This window comes from Aythya fuligula, chromosome 10 (genome assembly GCF_009819795.1).
Source record: "Aythya fuligula isolate bAytFul2 chromosome 10, bAytFul2.pri, whole genome shotgun sequence".
Lineage (NCBI taxonomy): Eukaryota > Metazoa > Chordata > Aves > Anseriformes > Anatidae > Aythya > Aythya fuligula.
In genome coordinates, this window is record NC_045568.1 from 18,065,288 (window position 1) to 18,080,274 (window position 14,987).

A 14,987-nucleotide genomic window follows, 5' to 3' on the forward strand; every position below is an offset into this window, starting at 1 on the left:
TCAGGCTCCAAGCACAACCCGTCTTAGGGCTCTTTGCTGGCCTGACAGCACTCAGCACTTCCACCCAACCTAACGCCTCAACACAGTGGGCCAGGAACAGCCATTTGTCACCTCTGCCACAGCTTTCGTAGTCAAACTTCTCGCTTCGGCCCCTGGAAACTCCCACAGTGATGAGCAACAAAGCTGCTGCAGGACGCGGGCTGCTCATCAGATGCTTCGAGAGCAAGCACCGGCCTGCCGCCGCTGCCACAGCGCTCTCCAGACTTTTTTTTCCTCCCGTATGTAAGGGAGGTAAGCTCAGATTTAAGTTTACATCCCCTACAGGTAGCGACGTAAGCCTTTGGCCACGACACTAAGTTCAGCACATACCTTAAGGACTTGGTGCCCTCGCTGCCGCAGCCGCCTGCTGCCTTTCCACGGCTCCACACAGACATTGTCCCACGATGGGCTGGCCAAACCCGTGCTACCCAAGCCAGTGGCACCAGCACAGCTCATCCCCAGCCTTACCGAGCCATGGCTCAGCCCCAGCCTTGCCCGTGCCATCACTGCCAGCCCGTGGGGCCAGGAGCCTCCGCTCCTCGCGGCCAGCCTGCTTCTCCGCTCACTCCTGGCACGGCGAGCCAGCGCTCCTCGGGTCTGTACGACAAGCACTACCTTTCCTGTTTCTTCTTATTCTTGGCACCAAGCGTTTTGACTCGTTTCCAGCTGAGGTTAAAAGCATTTAAGAGTGTGTTTGCATAGTGTGCTTTTTTTTTTTTTTTTTTTTAAAGCGACCTCTGGTTGTAACAGACACCTCCCCCAGCACACACGAAAATATCCAGGTTGCTTTTGGTTTAGTAACTGTCTCTTATTCCTTCAGGGCTGGAGGGGGGGAGAAATGACAGCACCCACACCTCTGCAGTTAAGATATTTTTCTTTGCATTTTACCAATCGCTTGGTTTCTGAATTTCAGCTTCGCATTTGGACTGGCACAGTTACACCAAATGTCTGCCCTCTCAGGTGGGGAAAAAACAAACACCAACTAGAAGGGAGCACAGCAATTTCCATCAGCTTGCTTCCTAGCAGAGGAAAAAAAATGCTTACAAAATACCTGCATTTTTATGTCACAAAAAATATAATTAGGCCCTCAATTAAGTTCTATTAATTTTACTCGTGGGAGTTTGTTAGCACAAGACACCAGAAGGAACTCCCAAGGGCTCTCACTAAGATCTGCACTGCGCTTCTGCAGCCACAGAAAGGGGAAAAATGATTACATCACGGTAAGAGAACCCAAATTCTGCAGACACCCACCATGAGCTTTCCTTGTACCGGCAGTCCCGGGGAACAACACGGACGTACTGACACGCCTGAAGCTTTCCACGTGTGCAACCATGTCTGCAGAACTGGGGTGCTCGGGGACGGCTCACGGGCAAGATGTACGGAGAGACAAAGTGCTTCAGCAGGACTCCGCTGGCCCTGAATGCTGGCATCTCCCAAAAAAGAGAGCTTTCAGATTTAATTAAATTTTACTATTTTATTTGTGAAAAAACTACAAGCAGAATTCATAAATAGACATTTCTATTTAAAGCAGGAAAATGATAAAGTGGCTTCTAATAACAGTCGTGCACATGCCAGTAACAGGAATATATTAACATCTTTTATTTGCTAGACAAAGAGCAGTGTCCAATATAAATTTCCCGAAAACATTTAAGACCTGTGAATTTCTGACCAGTTCACAAAACCACCATTGACACTTTAGCATGAAGATTAAAACAAACCTAACAGGACTGTCAGCTCTAAAGACTTTACAGAGCGGAAAAACTTTCAAAAGCGTTATACAAGCTGTCTTTCTGGGCAAATGAAAAATATAGCTCGTATAATACATTAACATAAAAATCCACAAGATAAGATTATGTTTTGACATACTTAAACAAGCATTCTATATTTGTCTCCAACAAACAAAGCTAAGGAAATAATGTAACCATCTTTACACAGTAAATTAAGGTTACAAGTCATACACAAGAACAGAACTGCTTGCGCATTAAAAACTGTTCAGCTCCATTGTCATACTCTAAATGTTGGCTCTTAAAACCAGTCGGTTACATACAAGCAAAGGTTATTATATAGTCAGCAATTAATAAATTTTCAATAATTTAAGTTTATGGTAGAGCTTAAAAAAGTAGACTGAGAATGATCTTGGTAAGGCAGGTGAAGACGTCTCAGTGGAAATAAACTCGCGGAAGCTACTGCCATGTTTTAGATCTGTCCAATTCGAAACGAGCAAAGTGTTCCAATTAAAATAAATAGCCTGGTTGTGTAAAATGCCTTTTTTTTTTTTTTTTTCTCCTTTGCATAACTATGTCAAACTGAGCAAGTCAGGCAAGCTGTGTTGGTGTATGTGTGTGTCTGTGTAAAAGTTGAAACTTAGCGAACGTAACACTGTGCTTTACTTACCTGCTTTCTGTGCCACTGAATACCAAGAGCCTGGTCCTTCCTCTATACTAGTGTTTTTGTTGGCTTGGTTGGCTTTAAACATGCTCCCCAACAACAGCAGGATAACCAGAGGACGCAACGTGCGAAGGGAATCCCATTTCCAGACACATGCCTTGGGGGTGCTAACTTCAGAAACCAAGTGTAAAAGCAAACGCTATCCTCCAAATCCACAACACAACAGCTACGAATGAGGCCGGGTAAGTTCAACGCTTAGCTAGCAATTTCTACGAAATGCAGAATTACAGGTCACTTGTTCCAAAGAAATTTTCCCACTTATGTATAGTAAGCTACTTTATCAAGGAGGCACACCCAAAGAAACAGATTTCACTGACTTAATCAGTAGCCTATGAGTAGCTGGTTACTGCGTTAAAGCTTTTTCAACTAATCTACAGGTCCATTCACTTTAAAAAGAAGCGATTTCCTGGTACACACAATGCTTTTTTTTTTTAATTATTTTTTTTTGCACAAATTCCCAGATTCAACAAAGAATGCAAGCACGTGTTTGACTAAGCACCAGAAAGAGCCCCGCCGAAGGGACTTGCCACTCGCTTACACGCTTTGCTGGATCACGGCCAAAATGCACGCAAGCCTAATCGATAATGGATCATTTATAAAGCAGTGCAAAATATACAAGTTCAGGGGCATCTTCAAAAAATCTCTCTTAAAAAATTATTCCAATACATTTCAGTAAAATAAATAAATATGGCTGACCAGTTTACCCTCCCTGAGACCCTTAAAGGAATAGTAAAAACTGGAAAAGGAATGTCTTTGCAATATCCCACCAATGTTAAAACGTGGATTGAGAAATTCATAGTATTTAAAACTATGTATAATAAATTGTCTTGATGCTCGTAGGAAGCATCTGTTTTCCTTTGGTTCTTTAATAAATACTTCAAAAATGCTTAAAAAGGTACAGACAGCCTATACTGTGAATATAAGCAGAATTAAGTTGGGGTGTCCATATCGACGTATCCGGAATAAAACCGCCACCACAAAGGCATTGCCACCGCACGTGCCTTCGAGCGGAGGTGGTAATGGATTGGTACCTCACAGATTTCTGTCGCTAGTGTGAAAGGAACCTACGTCTGCTACTCAAAACCACACCGATTTTAAAGGAAATTTCAAATCCGTTGCCTCCACAAAGAGAAATCACTCTTGCTAAGCAAATAGTTCACAACACAACAAGCTGGCACAAAGTTGCCAAGAAGTGGCCCTCTATCCTCACACCCAGAAGTTATGCATTTGATGTCGAATAAAGCCACAGCCTCTGTGCCTGAAATTACTGCAGGGCACCCTGGGGCCACTGAACGAAGATGAAAAGCCAAAGAGGTGTTTTGCTTCTTTTTTTTTTTAAAAAAAAGGTTTGTTTCACCTCTTCAGACTAGTGTTTTAGCAGGATAATGCATGGAAGGTAAACTGTAAAGCAACACTAACAGGCCAGGAGAAGAAGTTACAGCCTGAACAGCTTCAGAACGCAACCCAAGAGGTACTGGGTACCAGCAGGAGTCGCACACGCTGCTGGCTCGCCAGCGGGGCAGCTCATCGCTATGTCTGCTCCCCCAGCAGCATGCCCAGGGTGTCCTGGTGTGGACAAGCCTAACGTCCTCACCGGGCAACATGCTGCTCAGAGATCACCCCCGGGACAGGGCTGGAATTCAAACAGAACAGCGATGCTGGCAGCACGGACAGGACAGGTCGGAGGGAGCGGATGATGAGCGAGCCGCGCACTGCTGGGCGCTGCAAAGCCCACAGCAAACAGCTCCAGTTTTAAAGTTACCCCAGTCATCGATGCAGGACTGGAAAACTGAGAAAAAAGTCATTAAACCTAAGGATACCGAACTTCTGGGGGGCTGGCTATGCACGACATAGCAGTGCTGATGTTACTGAAACGCGTGAATCCGTGGCGTGCTGGCACCAGACTAGTTCTAAACACTTACGCTCCAGCTGGACACAAACCTGCAAGCTGTCAAGCTGAGTTACCCTAGTAGAAATACACATTATCTGGAACAATCTCCTGATTTCAAATCCCAAGGTATTAAAAAAAAAAATCAAAACTGTGTCCAGTACACTTATAGCCATTGCCTAGGGAAAAAATGGGGAAGGAACAAATTGAGAGAATGGGTCCCATCTAGGTTCAAACCTTCAGGAACGCTTTTCACCTAAGACCAGTTCCATTTCAGTTTCAGCACTTTCACAGAAGGGGACTGTCCCAGATCTTTAACTGTTCAATATTTTTTTTTCACTTCACAGTGTTTCAAGCACCAGCGTTTCCATGTATTGGTTTCAAATAACCCTTTATATATATTTATTTATATATATATTTATATATAATTTATATCAAAACTGATAGTACACAGTATAACTGGAAGAAGAACTGAACTTAAAAAGGATATGTTGAGAGAGGATGGAGTTTGTGAATGCAATAAATAAAGCCCCCTTCCCTCCCCACCCACTCCCTATCCCAAAACAAAAAGTTGTAATGTTCATGGAAAATTGTGCACAGCAGATATTATAAAAAAGTAGATTCAGGAGCACATCCAATTATAAATGATTGTTAGGAAAATCATATAAAACAATGGAATACATAAAAGTGTCAAGAGTAATCGTTAGGGTGAGAAATTCCTTGGTGGCCAGATGCCCACGGCAAGCAGAAATTATCCTGGTTGCATCAGTAAGAGGTCGATGTCCAAGAAAGTGTGTGTTCAAGCACAAAAGAGGCTCTCCAGGATCTGAACAGCATGGGCAGGTGGAGTGTTTGAATTTCATACCCTGATTCATAGTTTCCACAACTCCATGTGCAATTTTCAGAAAGATTCATCATTGACTGCCGACATGTCCCCCTTTGGCGTGGAGGAACGGGACGAGCCCTTGTCTGTGCTCTCAGAGCCCGAGCTGCTCTGATTCTGTTGTTCTGATCCTGCACTGGAGGTCACTGTAGAAGACGACGTGGAAGAGGAGCGAGTCTTTTCTTTAAAGTCTGTGATAATTACTGTGACATTTCCCACTGTGACTGCCAGCTGCTGCGCAGTACTTCTGTCCACATTTTTCAGTCTGGGTCTAAAATAAAGGAGAAAACATTTATAAACAGGATAAAAATAAACGAGAAAGGAAGAGTTTGTTACAAAAAACAGCATTCAACAAACTTGGTGACTTCTCCACTCGCCTGCACAGACTGCAACAATCGGGAAGAGCATCTAGGTAGCAGTAAGTGCTGCTCAGCAGAGGACAAAGGTTTGACCTTCTGCTCCCAGCAGCAGCACAGCCTGTGAGGGCTGCAGCAGCACGTTGGATCCCGAGGGGAGGACCTGTCTTGTAGAGCTCAGCAAAAGGTGCTGTGCTATAGACGGTTATCTTTAATCCAGCTCAGCCAGAAAGGAGGACACTAGAACAGAGCCAAGCAGACAGGAGCCAGGGAGACCTAGGGATCTCCTCCCCAAGGGGCAGATGAAAGAATTCTGTTATCTAAATTCCCCATCTCATCATGTGCCCTGATGTTATGAGACAAGGCTGTGACTCCGCAATACAAAACCACATGAAAGCATTTGAACACGGTTCTTTCATTCCCATATTGGAACTCTGCAGCTGCAAACAACACAGGCACTGGGACAACTTGGCTTCTCTTTCAGATGCTTTGAGCTCATACAAATCAGATGCCCAATCAGGCTATGGATAAAATCGCTCAAAAACATTCCCTCTGGAAACAAGGCTTTTGAAAATAAAATCCAGAACGTGCAATGATATTTCTTGCAGCTAGCTCTTTTTGGTTAGGGGAAAAAAAAAAAAGGAAAAACACAACAGAAGAGAACACACTGATATTTATAGCTCAGGATTATCTCAGTAATTTGCATGCTGTGCTATCATTCAATTAGTAATGTAGCTAATAAGGGTCTAGACTCTAGGAAGCTGACATTCATGTGCATTTCAGGGGCTGGTCCAAAGCTCTGAAACAACAAGCTCTTGGACACTCCTCCAACTACCAACCAATTCCAAGTCAGCTGCAGCAACTGCTGCAATTTACAGCTTTTGCTCCTAATTAAGGGTCAGACTTAAGCAGTGGAATATTCCCAGTAGGGAAATTAAAAAGGAGAGTCTTTATACTTCAGTGAAAAGTAGCTTGCTGAGAACTGCCTTATTTCAAGAGATGGAGGGAAGGGTAGCGTACTTGGGGATCAAGCTCCAGCTTTTAAACCTATCTTCTCTTTGTCTACGGAATATTAGGCTAATGCAGCCTAAACAAAACCAGAGGAAATCAAGCTGACTTTGTGTTTGCCACGTATACTCATTAGCTTGCAGCGTTAAGTTAACAAGAGGGAAGCCCTTAAGAAGCAGCTGTCCAAGTGGTATTCCAGAACTGGAAGTATTAAGGATGGATGCACAGCTTCAGAAATAAACAACAGTATTTCTGCAAACTTCCTTAGCAAAACAGAATTTACTGCACCAAAAACAGTGTTTTTATGTCTAACCTAGGAGGCTGTTTCAACATATCACACGCACAAGAGGAGCAGCATTTCTAATACACAGAAAATACAATTAAAATGCAACCATGTAATAACAACTACGGATAAAACTTCCTACTTGAATCTGCCCCTCGGGTCAGAGACTGCTCTTTCCAAAGCAGTACCGGTGCTTACTGAATTGCAGCAGCGAGACATACGCCCACGTGTATGCGCTGTACGGACGCACTTGTGAGAGCTGGCAAACTTAACACATAACCACAGACTAGATGAAATGATGTCACCGTGTTTGTGGGTAACAAGAAAGGCTGGCCAGCTCAGCAACTTTTGGGGTTTCCATCAGCTTTCGGCTAGTGTCTCAGCAGATCAGCGCTGCCCCCAGAGCACTGGCAGCGGAGGCAGCAGTAAACATTCCCGGAAGCGTAGTACACGTACGTATTTTCCTCCTTAAACTCTGAGTTCCTCTAGGAAACCCGGTTCTTCCTGTAATTTGACTAGGTCATTTGTTTTCTCTTGTACTATGAAACAGCCAAAGAAATGCCGGCCCAGATACCGGAACAGACCTTACTGCCTCCACCTTTCTGCAGGGCTGAACGTGCATTCCTGCTATTGCTTGTCAGAAGCCATCGCTGATTTAAACACGCCGATGCTTCACATCCTCTTTTACAGCTGAAAAGGTTTATGGCTAAGCTAGAAATGTGTTTCAAAACAATCAAAGAGCACAGGAAGATGCAGAAGGTGTTTTTTTCAGAAACAGGCATGGTAACCAAGAAGTTCAAACAGCAGCCCTTAGAATACAAGTTCCCCAAAAAAGCTAGGAAACCTGGGCACAAAAAATAATTGAATAGATAACTTGGAACTCTGTAAAAAAAATCCTGTTCTTTTAAAAGATTCTTGAGAGCACTCTTGAGGGCAGTGAGCTGCACGAAAAGTTCCACTAAACTAAGCACTTAAAAAGACAGTTTAATAACTGAAGGAAATGATGTATCCCTTAAAAATACTCCAGCTAGTCTTGATACTATTATTAAGGACTAATTAGGAATGACAAAAATCTTGCTGCAAAAGATGGACTAGATGATTCTGCACTAGACAAAGTGACTCCTTTAAGGAGTAAAAACAATTATTTGATGCAATCTATCAATTTAATGTTACCTCATTAGTCAAGTGCATCAAGTCCCCTGCATCCTAAGCCTCAAAGTAAGTACTGTTTTGAAAAAAACAAGACAGAAATATCACTGCAATGAAGCTGTATTTCTATAATCGAATCAGGAATGGACAGTTAAATCTTTGGGGATTGAGGAAGAGTTGGCAGTAGTCACCACAAACAGCTCGGTCTTCCAGTTTAAGCACAGCAAATCTCACAATGCCTTCGCTACATTCCAGTGAATTACTCTGTACAGGGCAGTCGCTATTACTAAATGTTTTCATGTTATTATTTAAAATCTTCCAAGACAGTTTTCTGCAGTCATGCCTTGCCCATCTTTATGCTAACACAGCAGTGGAAGCCATGTTTTGCATATACTTTATGACTGGTTGCAACTAACAAAAATTGTGCTTCTGTTCACTTAGCTTCCCTATAAAACATTATGCAATTACAGAATGGATGCAATTCTTGTGTGTCCCACACTAGGAAAGTACCCAGTTGAATTCTGCTTCTTGCAGTTCTGTAAGTTCAAAAACATAAGGACTGTACTTTGACTCTGAATTTTTGAATTATGAAAAAAGCACAAGACACCACCCTAAAGAAAACAAGCATGGAGCATCAGTGTAGACTAAACAGCTCTCCACAAACAGCTGCTCATTTGAAATAGACAAATACAAAGCCAACCATTCATGCCTTTTGTTGATAGCAAGATTCCAACAAATCTGCTCATCCAGTCTTAATTCCAGTATACTCAGAGGATTATCCTGACAATTACAATTATTTAGCTACAGGTAAGGAATTTTTTTAAAAACAACCTTCGTTACTGCTACCAAATGACGGTATGAATTTGATAAAGACCACTATGATTGCTGGTGAATTCTGCCCAGTGTATTTTACAGCCAAGAGGCATTACTGCCCGGTTGACACATGATTATTTAAGCAGAAAAACGGGAACTGAGTGGCTAATAGAATGAGCATTTCAAATGCCTGAATCTGTCCTCACCAGAAGGGTGGCTGAATGCTTACTGCATGCATACAAGGCTCGTAGCCACTGGTGGCATTGTCATACTGTCAGTTAGACTGTACTCTGCCAGTCCACCAAAAAGAGCAGTGTCTGCTACTTATACAGTTCTCAAATATTAAGAGCTTAATTTTTCTATAAAGTTACCTTGAAGTGTGATTTGAGTCACTCGTCTTTGTTGTAGTATTCCCAGATTGTATACTATTCGCTTCGCTAGGAGGATCTTTCACAATATCCGACTTTGGTCTGTAAGAATTGGAGGGAAGAGGGGAGATCATGATGTTAGTTAAATTAACTTTTAACTTAATTAATCAATGCACGGTAATGAAGTCACACTACACGCAATAGAGCATCGTTGAAACTTACTTAGTCTTCTTGTTAGTGTTCTTCTTTGTAACACTTGGACTAATTTCCTTCTCTTTGTCAGGCTTTTCTTTGTCTTGTTTTTCCACCTTTTCCTTCTTCTCCTTCTTAGGTGGTGGTGGGGTTGCATATTGCTGGGCAACTTGTTGTGCCACCAACTGAGAGTTTATCCTAGGTTTTCTATAATGACAATAAAGAGATCTGTAGTCAGAATTCATACAGCAAAGACCACTTCACAAAAAGCATCTATTTCAGCAACTGGGGAAGAATACTTCACTACTGACATACCACATGGACGCACTTATTTAATGTTGAGTACTACTGTTGCTACCAAACAAGACATAAGTTTTCAAATTCAAACATTGGTTTCCTTAGTATTTTCCAACTTAATTTCTCAAATGAGTTTCGAAGTTTGCTGACGCAGCGAACAGCACATGTAACAAAGAACAAGAGAAGGTAACTGAGATGACTTTGTTCCAAACACTGGGACTGAAATTCACTGGAAAGAACACAGAAAACAAACAGGCATTCAGTACTCCATCGGCAGAAAGGCTGTGCCAGCCTCCGACACACTGTCCTCATACAATTGTCTGAAGTCCCTGAATGGTGCTCAGTGCTACGCACGCTGTATGTTCAGACTGGAAAAGCAGCAGAAGAGAGTCAGGCACTTGCAGAGCACACCGAGATTCCCAACAGGCCGATTAACACAGCAAGGGGCAGGAGAACATGCCAGCGTGGCTTTTTGCTGCCAGAGCACGGGGCAGGCCAAGGTAAGGCGAGGGAAGCGACTGACTTGTGCTGGGACTCCCAGCAGCAGGCTCCAGTTTGAGGGAGCTAATAGAGTTCAAGGGCAGTGCATGGCCCAAGTAATGCCTAAGAATAAAACTCAGAGGTTGGAGTCAAAGAGAAAAGGGAAAGAGGTAAGCAAAGCTGTCTTTCAAAGGGCATTTCAAATTATGATTAATACAGAAAAATGCCTTAGCATGCAAGGAGAACCTGGTGCTCATGCAGTCTCTCAGATTTATGCCTTCATCTCTTCTGCATTCCTCATCCAGACTTTCAGCTCCTCTCGGCTTAACAACTTGAAATCTCACCCTCGTGGCCCGGCACATCACAAAGCAGTTTATTCTCCGAACACTCTGATTGCCGGTGATGGATGGACCTGCCAGAGGGATCTAACGCCCCCTGCACCATCCACACAGCTTAGGAGGGGAAGAAGGCCGGGTTATCAGCTCCATCCGTCCTCAATTATGAGCCGCACGCTAATTGCGGCAGTTGTCCGTACCTGCCCACAGCTGTTACACGGGGTACAAACACAACTTGGGTTTCCTGCATAGGTCAGACATTAACACCTTGTGAACAAGAGCCCTGGAGGGGCAGCACACAACCACCAGGAACATCGGGGAATCATTGGGCCTGATGCCAGCCCTGCTGGTGCCACCAGCGGGAGCGCCAAGGCCGCGGCCGCCGCCACCACCAGGCCTCGCTGAGGCGCCCGCACGGCCCGAGTGTGACCACGCCGCAGTGCCTGCCATGACTGCTGCTGAAACACGCACCCCGAAGCGCTGAACCCTGTTAGTCTGATCATCACCTACTTCATTAGCGCTGCACTGCTGATTACCCAGCTCTCCAAAATGTCATCCTTTGGCCCTGCTCAATGTTAGCGAGCACGAAACCCGCGGCAGCTCCACAAGCCCTGAGCACTGGCGGCTGCTGCCCCTGGGGACAAGGAGCTCTGGTAAACCTGCTCCGGCAAGAAGCACCGGTACCCTCCAGAACCACCTCCCGTGCTTTATCTACACATTCAGAGCCTTTCTTAAGGAGCTATGCAGTGTTTTCATGTGTTTAAACAAACATACAAAACACGAATTGCTCAAATGTAGCATCTGCGTTTAGAGAGAAATGCAGACAGTGGGACTCTATAGTCCTACCTTCCTGTCACAGAAAAATCCAAATTCCTAATACACCTCTCTTGATGTTTTTCTGTACAAGAGTATGAAGAGGCTCGTAACTGAAGCCGTATATACCTAGATATTTGATTTCACTACCACAGGTTATCATCAAGTCCACAGGTTGGAATCAGGCCACTAATCTATCTCAACAACACTGGTGTTTGTATTTTTCACCCATTACAGAAACTAAAATACATTTTATGCAACAATCCACATGTATTTCCAAGTGATGAAACAAAGAAGATTTGGACTACAGCCTTAGATAACTATGATCCTGGGAAGATCCTGAAAAGCTCTGCAGATCAGATCAAGCAGTCACCTGTTCCACCGAATATTTTACAGAGCAGTGAAGGTATTTAGCATCCTTGCATTTAAAACCCTGGTATATACAGCAACTTCTGTCTGGGTGACTGTGAATAAACACATAAGAGTAAGCGTTTGGGTTATACAGAAGAGATTTTCAGATTGATGCGAGCACAATAAAAGCTGCAGCAGCTTGTCTAAAGCAACCTGTTGACCTGCTGCTCTTCCAGGAATGGCGGAGCCGTGAAACCTTTCCTTGCCAGCAGCAAATACTATTAAAAAAAAAAAAAAAAAAAAAAAAAGGGATGTTCACACACTGTTTCCTGATCTTCATTTCCCATATCTTAAAAAAATAAAGTTAAAAAAAAGCGTCAAGAAACCTTCAAAGGAAGGGTAGATACTATCTCCCTACGTGATTAACCTCACTGCTTGAAGCTGCCTCCTCTGCCCAGACTTACAGTTATTTGCTGTTTACACAGCCAGTTAAATCAGAAACTTGAGCTATTCATGGGAAATCCCAATTCAAGAATCTGAGAGCACCTTCAAAGTCTTTCTGCTGTGCCTGGTTGTGATGTTATTTCCAAACCTTATTTCTAACCTTAACGGCTACCACCATGCATTTGGCGTTGAAGGAGCGCTGCACGGCTTGAATAAAGATGTGAATTTTAAAATGGAAACTTATCAACTAAAAGAAAACTACAATAATCACACCGTATTTCCCCAGGGAAGGTTACGTATTAAAAAAAAAAAAAAAAAAAAAAAAAGCTTCCTGCAGAGCCGCCTCCCTCCATGACCTCCCACTCCTTATCTGTGGGTCTGACAGCACACTCCATTTATTAAGTTTTATCATTTTCTGGCCAGCCACTGACACAACTAGCACAACTTCTCCAAAAAACGCATTTGCATACTCCTCCTTACGCTCTCCCCTGCTCGCTGCTACGAGCAGACGTGAAAGCGAAAGCCCCGCGGGCGGGAGGCGCGTGCCCGAGGAGAGGGGGCCCAGCAGCACTGGGGGTGTCTTCTGCACCCAGCCAAAAAGCTGCCAGTGAACATGTTTCAGGATCCGAGGAACAGGTTTTTTATTGTTTTTGTTTGGTTTAAAAATAATGCAACTGCCTGAGTGGCTTTCCAATTCATGATTTAGCCCCATTTCACTCACACTAGCAGCAAGCTCAGGAAGGCTCAAGAACAGGTCCGCTAAGCAACTGGCATAATAATAATAATAATAATTGGAGTCATAAAATCCTCAGAGGCAGGCCCACACTCCTGCTACAGCCAGCACACACTGGTTACAAGCCCTTTACGAAAAAGCCAAGCAAAGCAAGTCCAACAGCACATTTCACCACCGCGAGCTATAACCATAGTAACCACAACCGAGAGAAATATCTGCGATATCCAAGCCTTGCTCCAAGTCTCCCTGCCCACCAAAACCACACGGCGAGGGCTGGCACCGATGTCACCTTGGCTCCCCAGCACAGGTCGCAGCTCCCCAGGCACGACCAGGTGGCACTGGTGGCACTGGGCAGGCTGGTGGCAGCCAGGTGGCACTCACCACCTCGCTGCCACCCCTTGCCCTAGGCTGCGAGCTCTCCTCCAGCTTGAGCTGCCTTCCAGAAACAGGAACGGGTATGAATTCAATCAGGGTTCGCAGCGGATACTCGCCGTCTTCCCTTTCAGAGTATGAGCAATAAAAAAATAAAAATAAAAAAACAGAGTGGAGAAACAAGCCTCGTTCCCATGTGGGCTACAATGACTTAGCATCCTTTGGCTTATACCACAGAATTTGAAGTCATAAAACCAGAAGGATCCCTTTTTACTGCTTTTTTCCTCCTCTTTTTTTTTTTTTTTTTTTTTTTTGAGCAGTATTATGTGGCTGAGTCTCTCTGCCCCTAATTTTGTTCCCATCTGGCACTTTTTTTTTTTGGCACTCTCCAAAGAGAATGCTTCAACTCAAATAACTTATATTAAAATAATAATGGTGTATCATTCGAGCAGAATAACCTGAACAGAAACTCGAAGCCCCTTCCAAATCTTTTGTAAGACTGAAGAGCCTCAGAAATGCGCATTAACCATTTTTACCCCAAATCTGCCTGGCAGCTTACTCTCTAACATTAAAACAATTCATGTAAGCCACAAACACGTTTAGGTGACAGAAACCAAACCCCAGCTCAGGCTCTTCTAAGCCTTCCAACCAGCACTCACACTTCATGAACGTAGCGGACGGCCTGTTAGTGTTAGGTCAGAGGTTGGACTCAAAAATCTTGAGGTCTCTTCCAACCTAACCCAGCCAATTCTGTGATTCTGTGATCTCACCGTGCCATTCAGTAGGTCTGACACAGAGCACAGCCAGCAAACCTCAGCTTCCCAAAGCAGCGATGTGAAGAGCTGCCATTCTTGGTGCTGCATTGGGTGCACAAATCCCCACCAAGCACTGAGCCCCGGTGCTCGGTTCCGTCTTGCAAACACCAAGAGCAGGACAATATGCGTTCTCCCAATTATTGCTCCACACACACACACCCCAGGGTTTAATCAAGAGCCCAGCCAGAAGCAAGGATTTACCAGATTGGCTCAAACCAACAGTTCTTCAGCACAAGCGTCTGAAAGAGCTAAGTTTCCTTCTACCTGACATTAAGTAAAGTAAAAATTGTCCAAGCAAAGCCTAATTAAAGTGACAGCCTGGGTAGACTCAGCTGTCACGATCCAGCCCTGATGTGACAAACAAATGAACATTACCCACTTCTTCAGCATCACGTGAAAAAGATTGTCTTCTTCCACTCCCAAACTAAGAGCAATTAAACTAAATTAAACCGTGCTTTCAAAGGTGTGTTCAGCCAAATTGTTTCACATTAGTTGAAGTGTTGCACAGCAATTTGCATCACAGGAGCAGGTATTTGCAAAAACCCTCCTGATCCTTCCGGCAAGGAAATACTGATACATGCGAAAGCTGAAACATTTTTCTATTTAGAGCGTGATTTTGGCACTTAGGTCCTTACCAAATCTGAACCAACAGACCTGCCCAGAAGTGTTGTGCCTGCACCTACTGCACCTGGGACTGTCCCAGTAAGTGGCACTGGCAAGGCTGGCTCATGGCAAGCAGAGTAAGCACCAGCCCTTGCGTGAAGGGCTCCCTGCATCTGCTGCTGTGTTCTCAAAATTAAAGAAAAAAAAAAAAAAAAAAAAAAGGTATTTCTAAGGTTCTGCAAATATTTCCCAGTGCATTTCCTTCCATATCTCAAAGCGTGCCTTTACAAACCTGCTTTGGGACTAAATGCAGAACA

The 14,987-nt window shown here is 43.9% G+C and overlaps 1 protein-coding gene across 1 annotated transcript in view; it reads right to left on the reverse strand.

The window, feature by feature from the left end:
* Positions 1-2,290: 2,290 nt before the first annotated feature.
* Positions 2,291-14,987, reverse strand: part of RYBP (RING1 and YY1 binding protein) — a 42,102-nt gene continuing 29,405 nt past the window's right edge. Inside the window, exons 3-5 of the mRNA XM_032194143.1 lie at positions 9,458-9,634; positions 9,239-9,337; positions 2,291-5,529 (exon numbers count right to left, since the gene is read on the reverse strand). Of these exons, the coding sequence (XP_032050034.1) occupies positions 5,277-5,529; positions 9,239-9,337; positions 9,458-9,634 (529 nt within the window). The 3' untranslated portion in view covers positions 2,291-5,276. The remainder of the gene's footprint in view (positions 5,530-9,238; positions 9,338-9,457; positions 9,635-14,987) is intronic.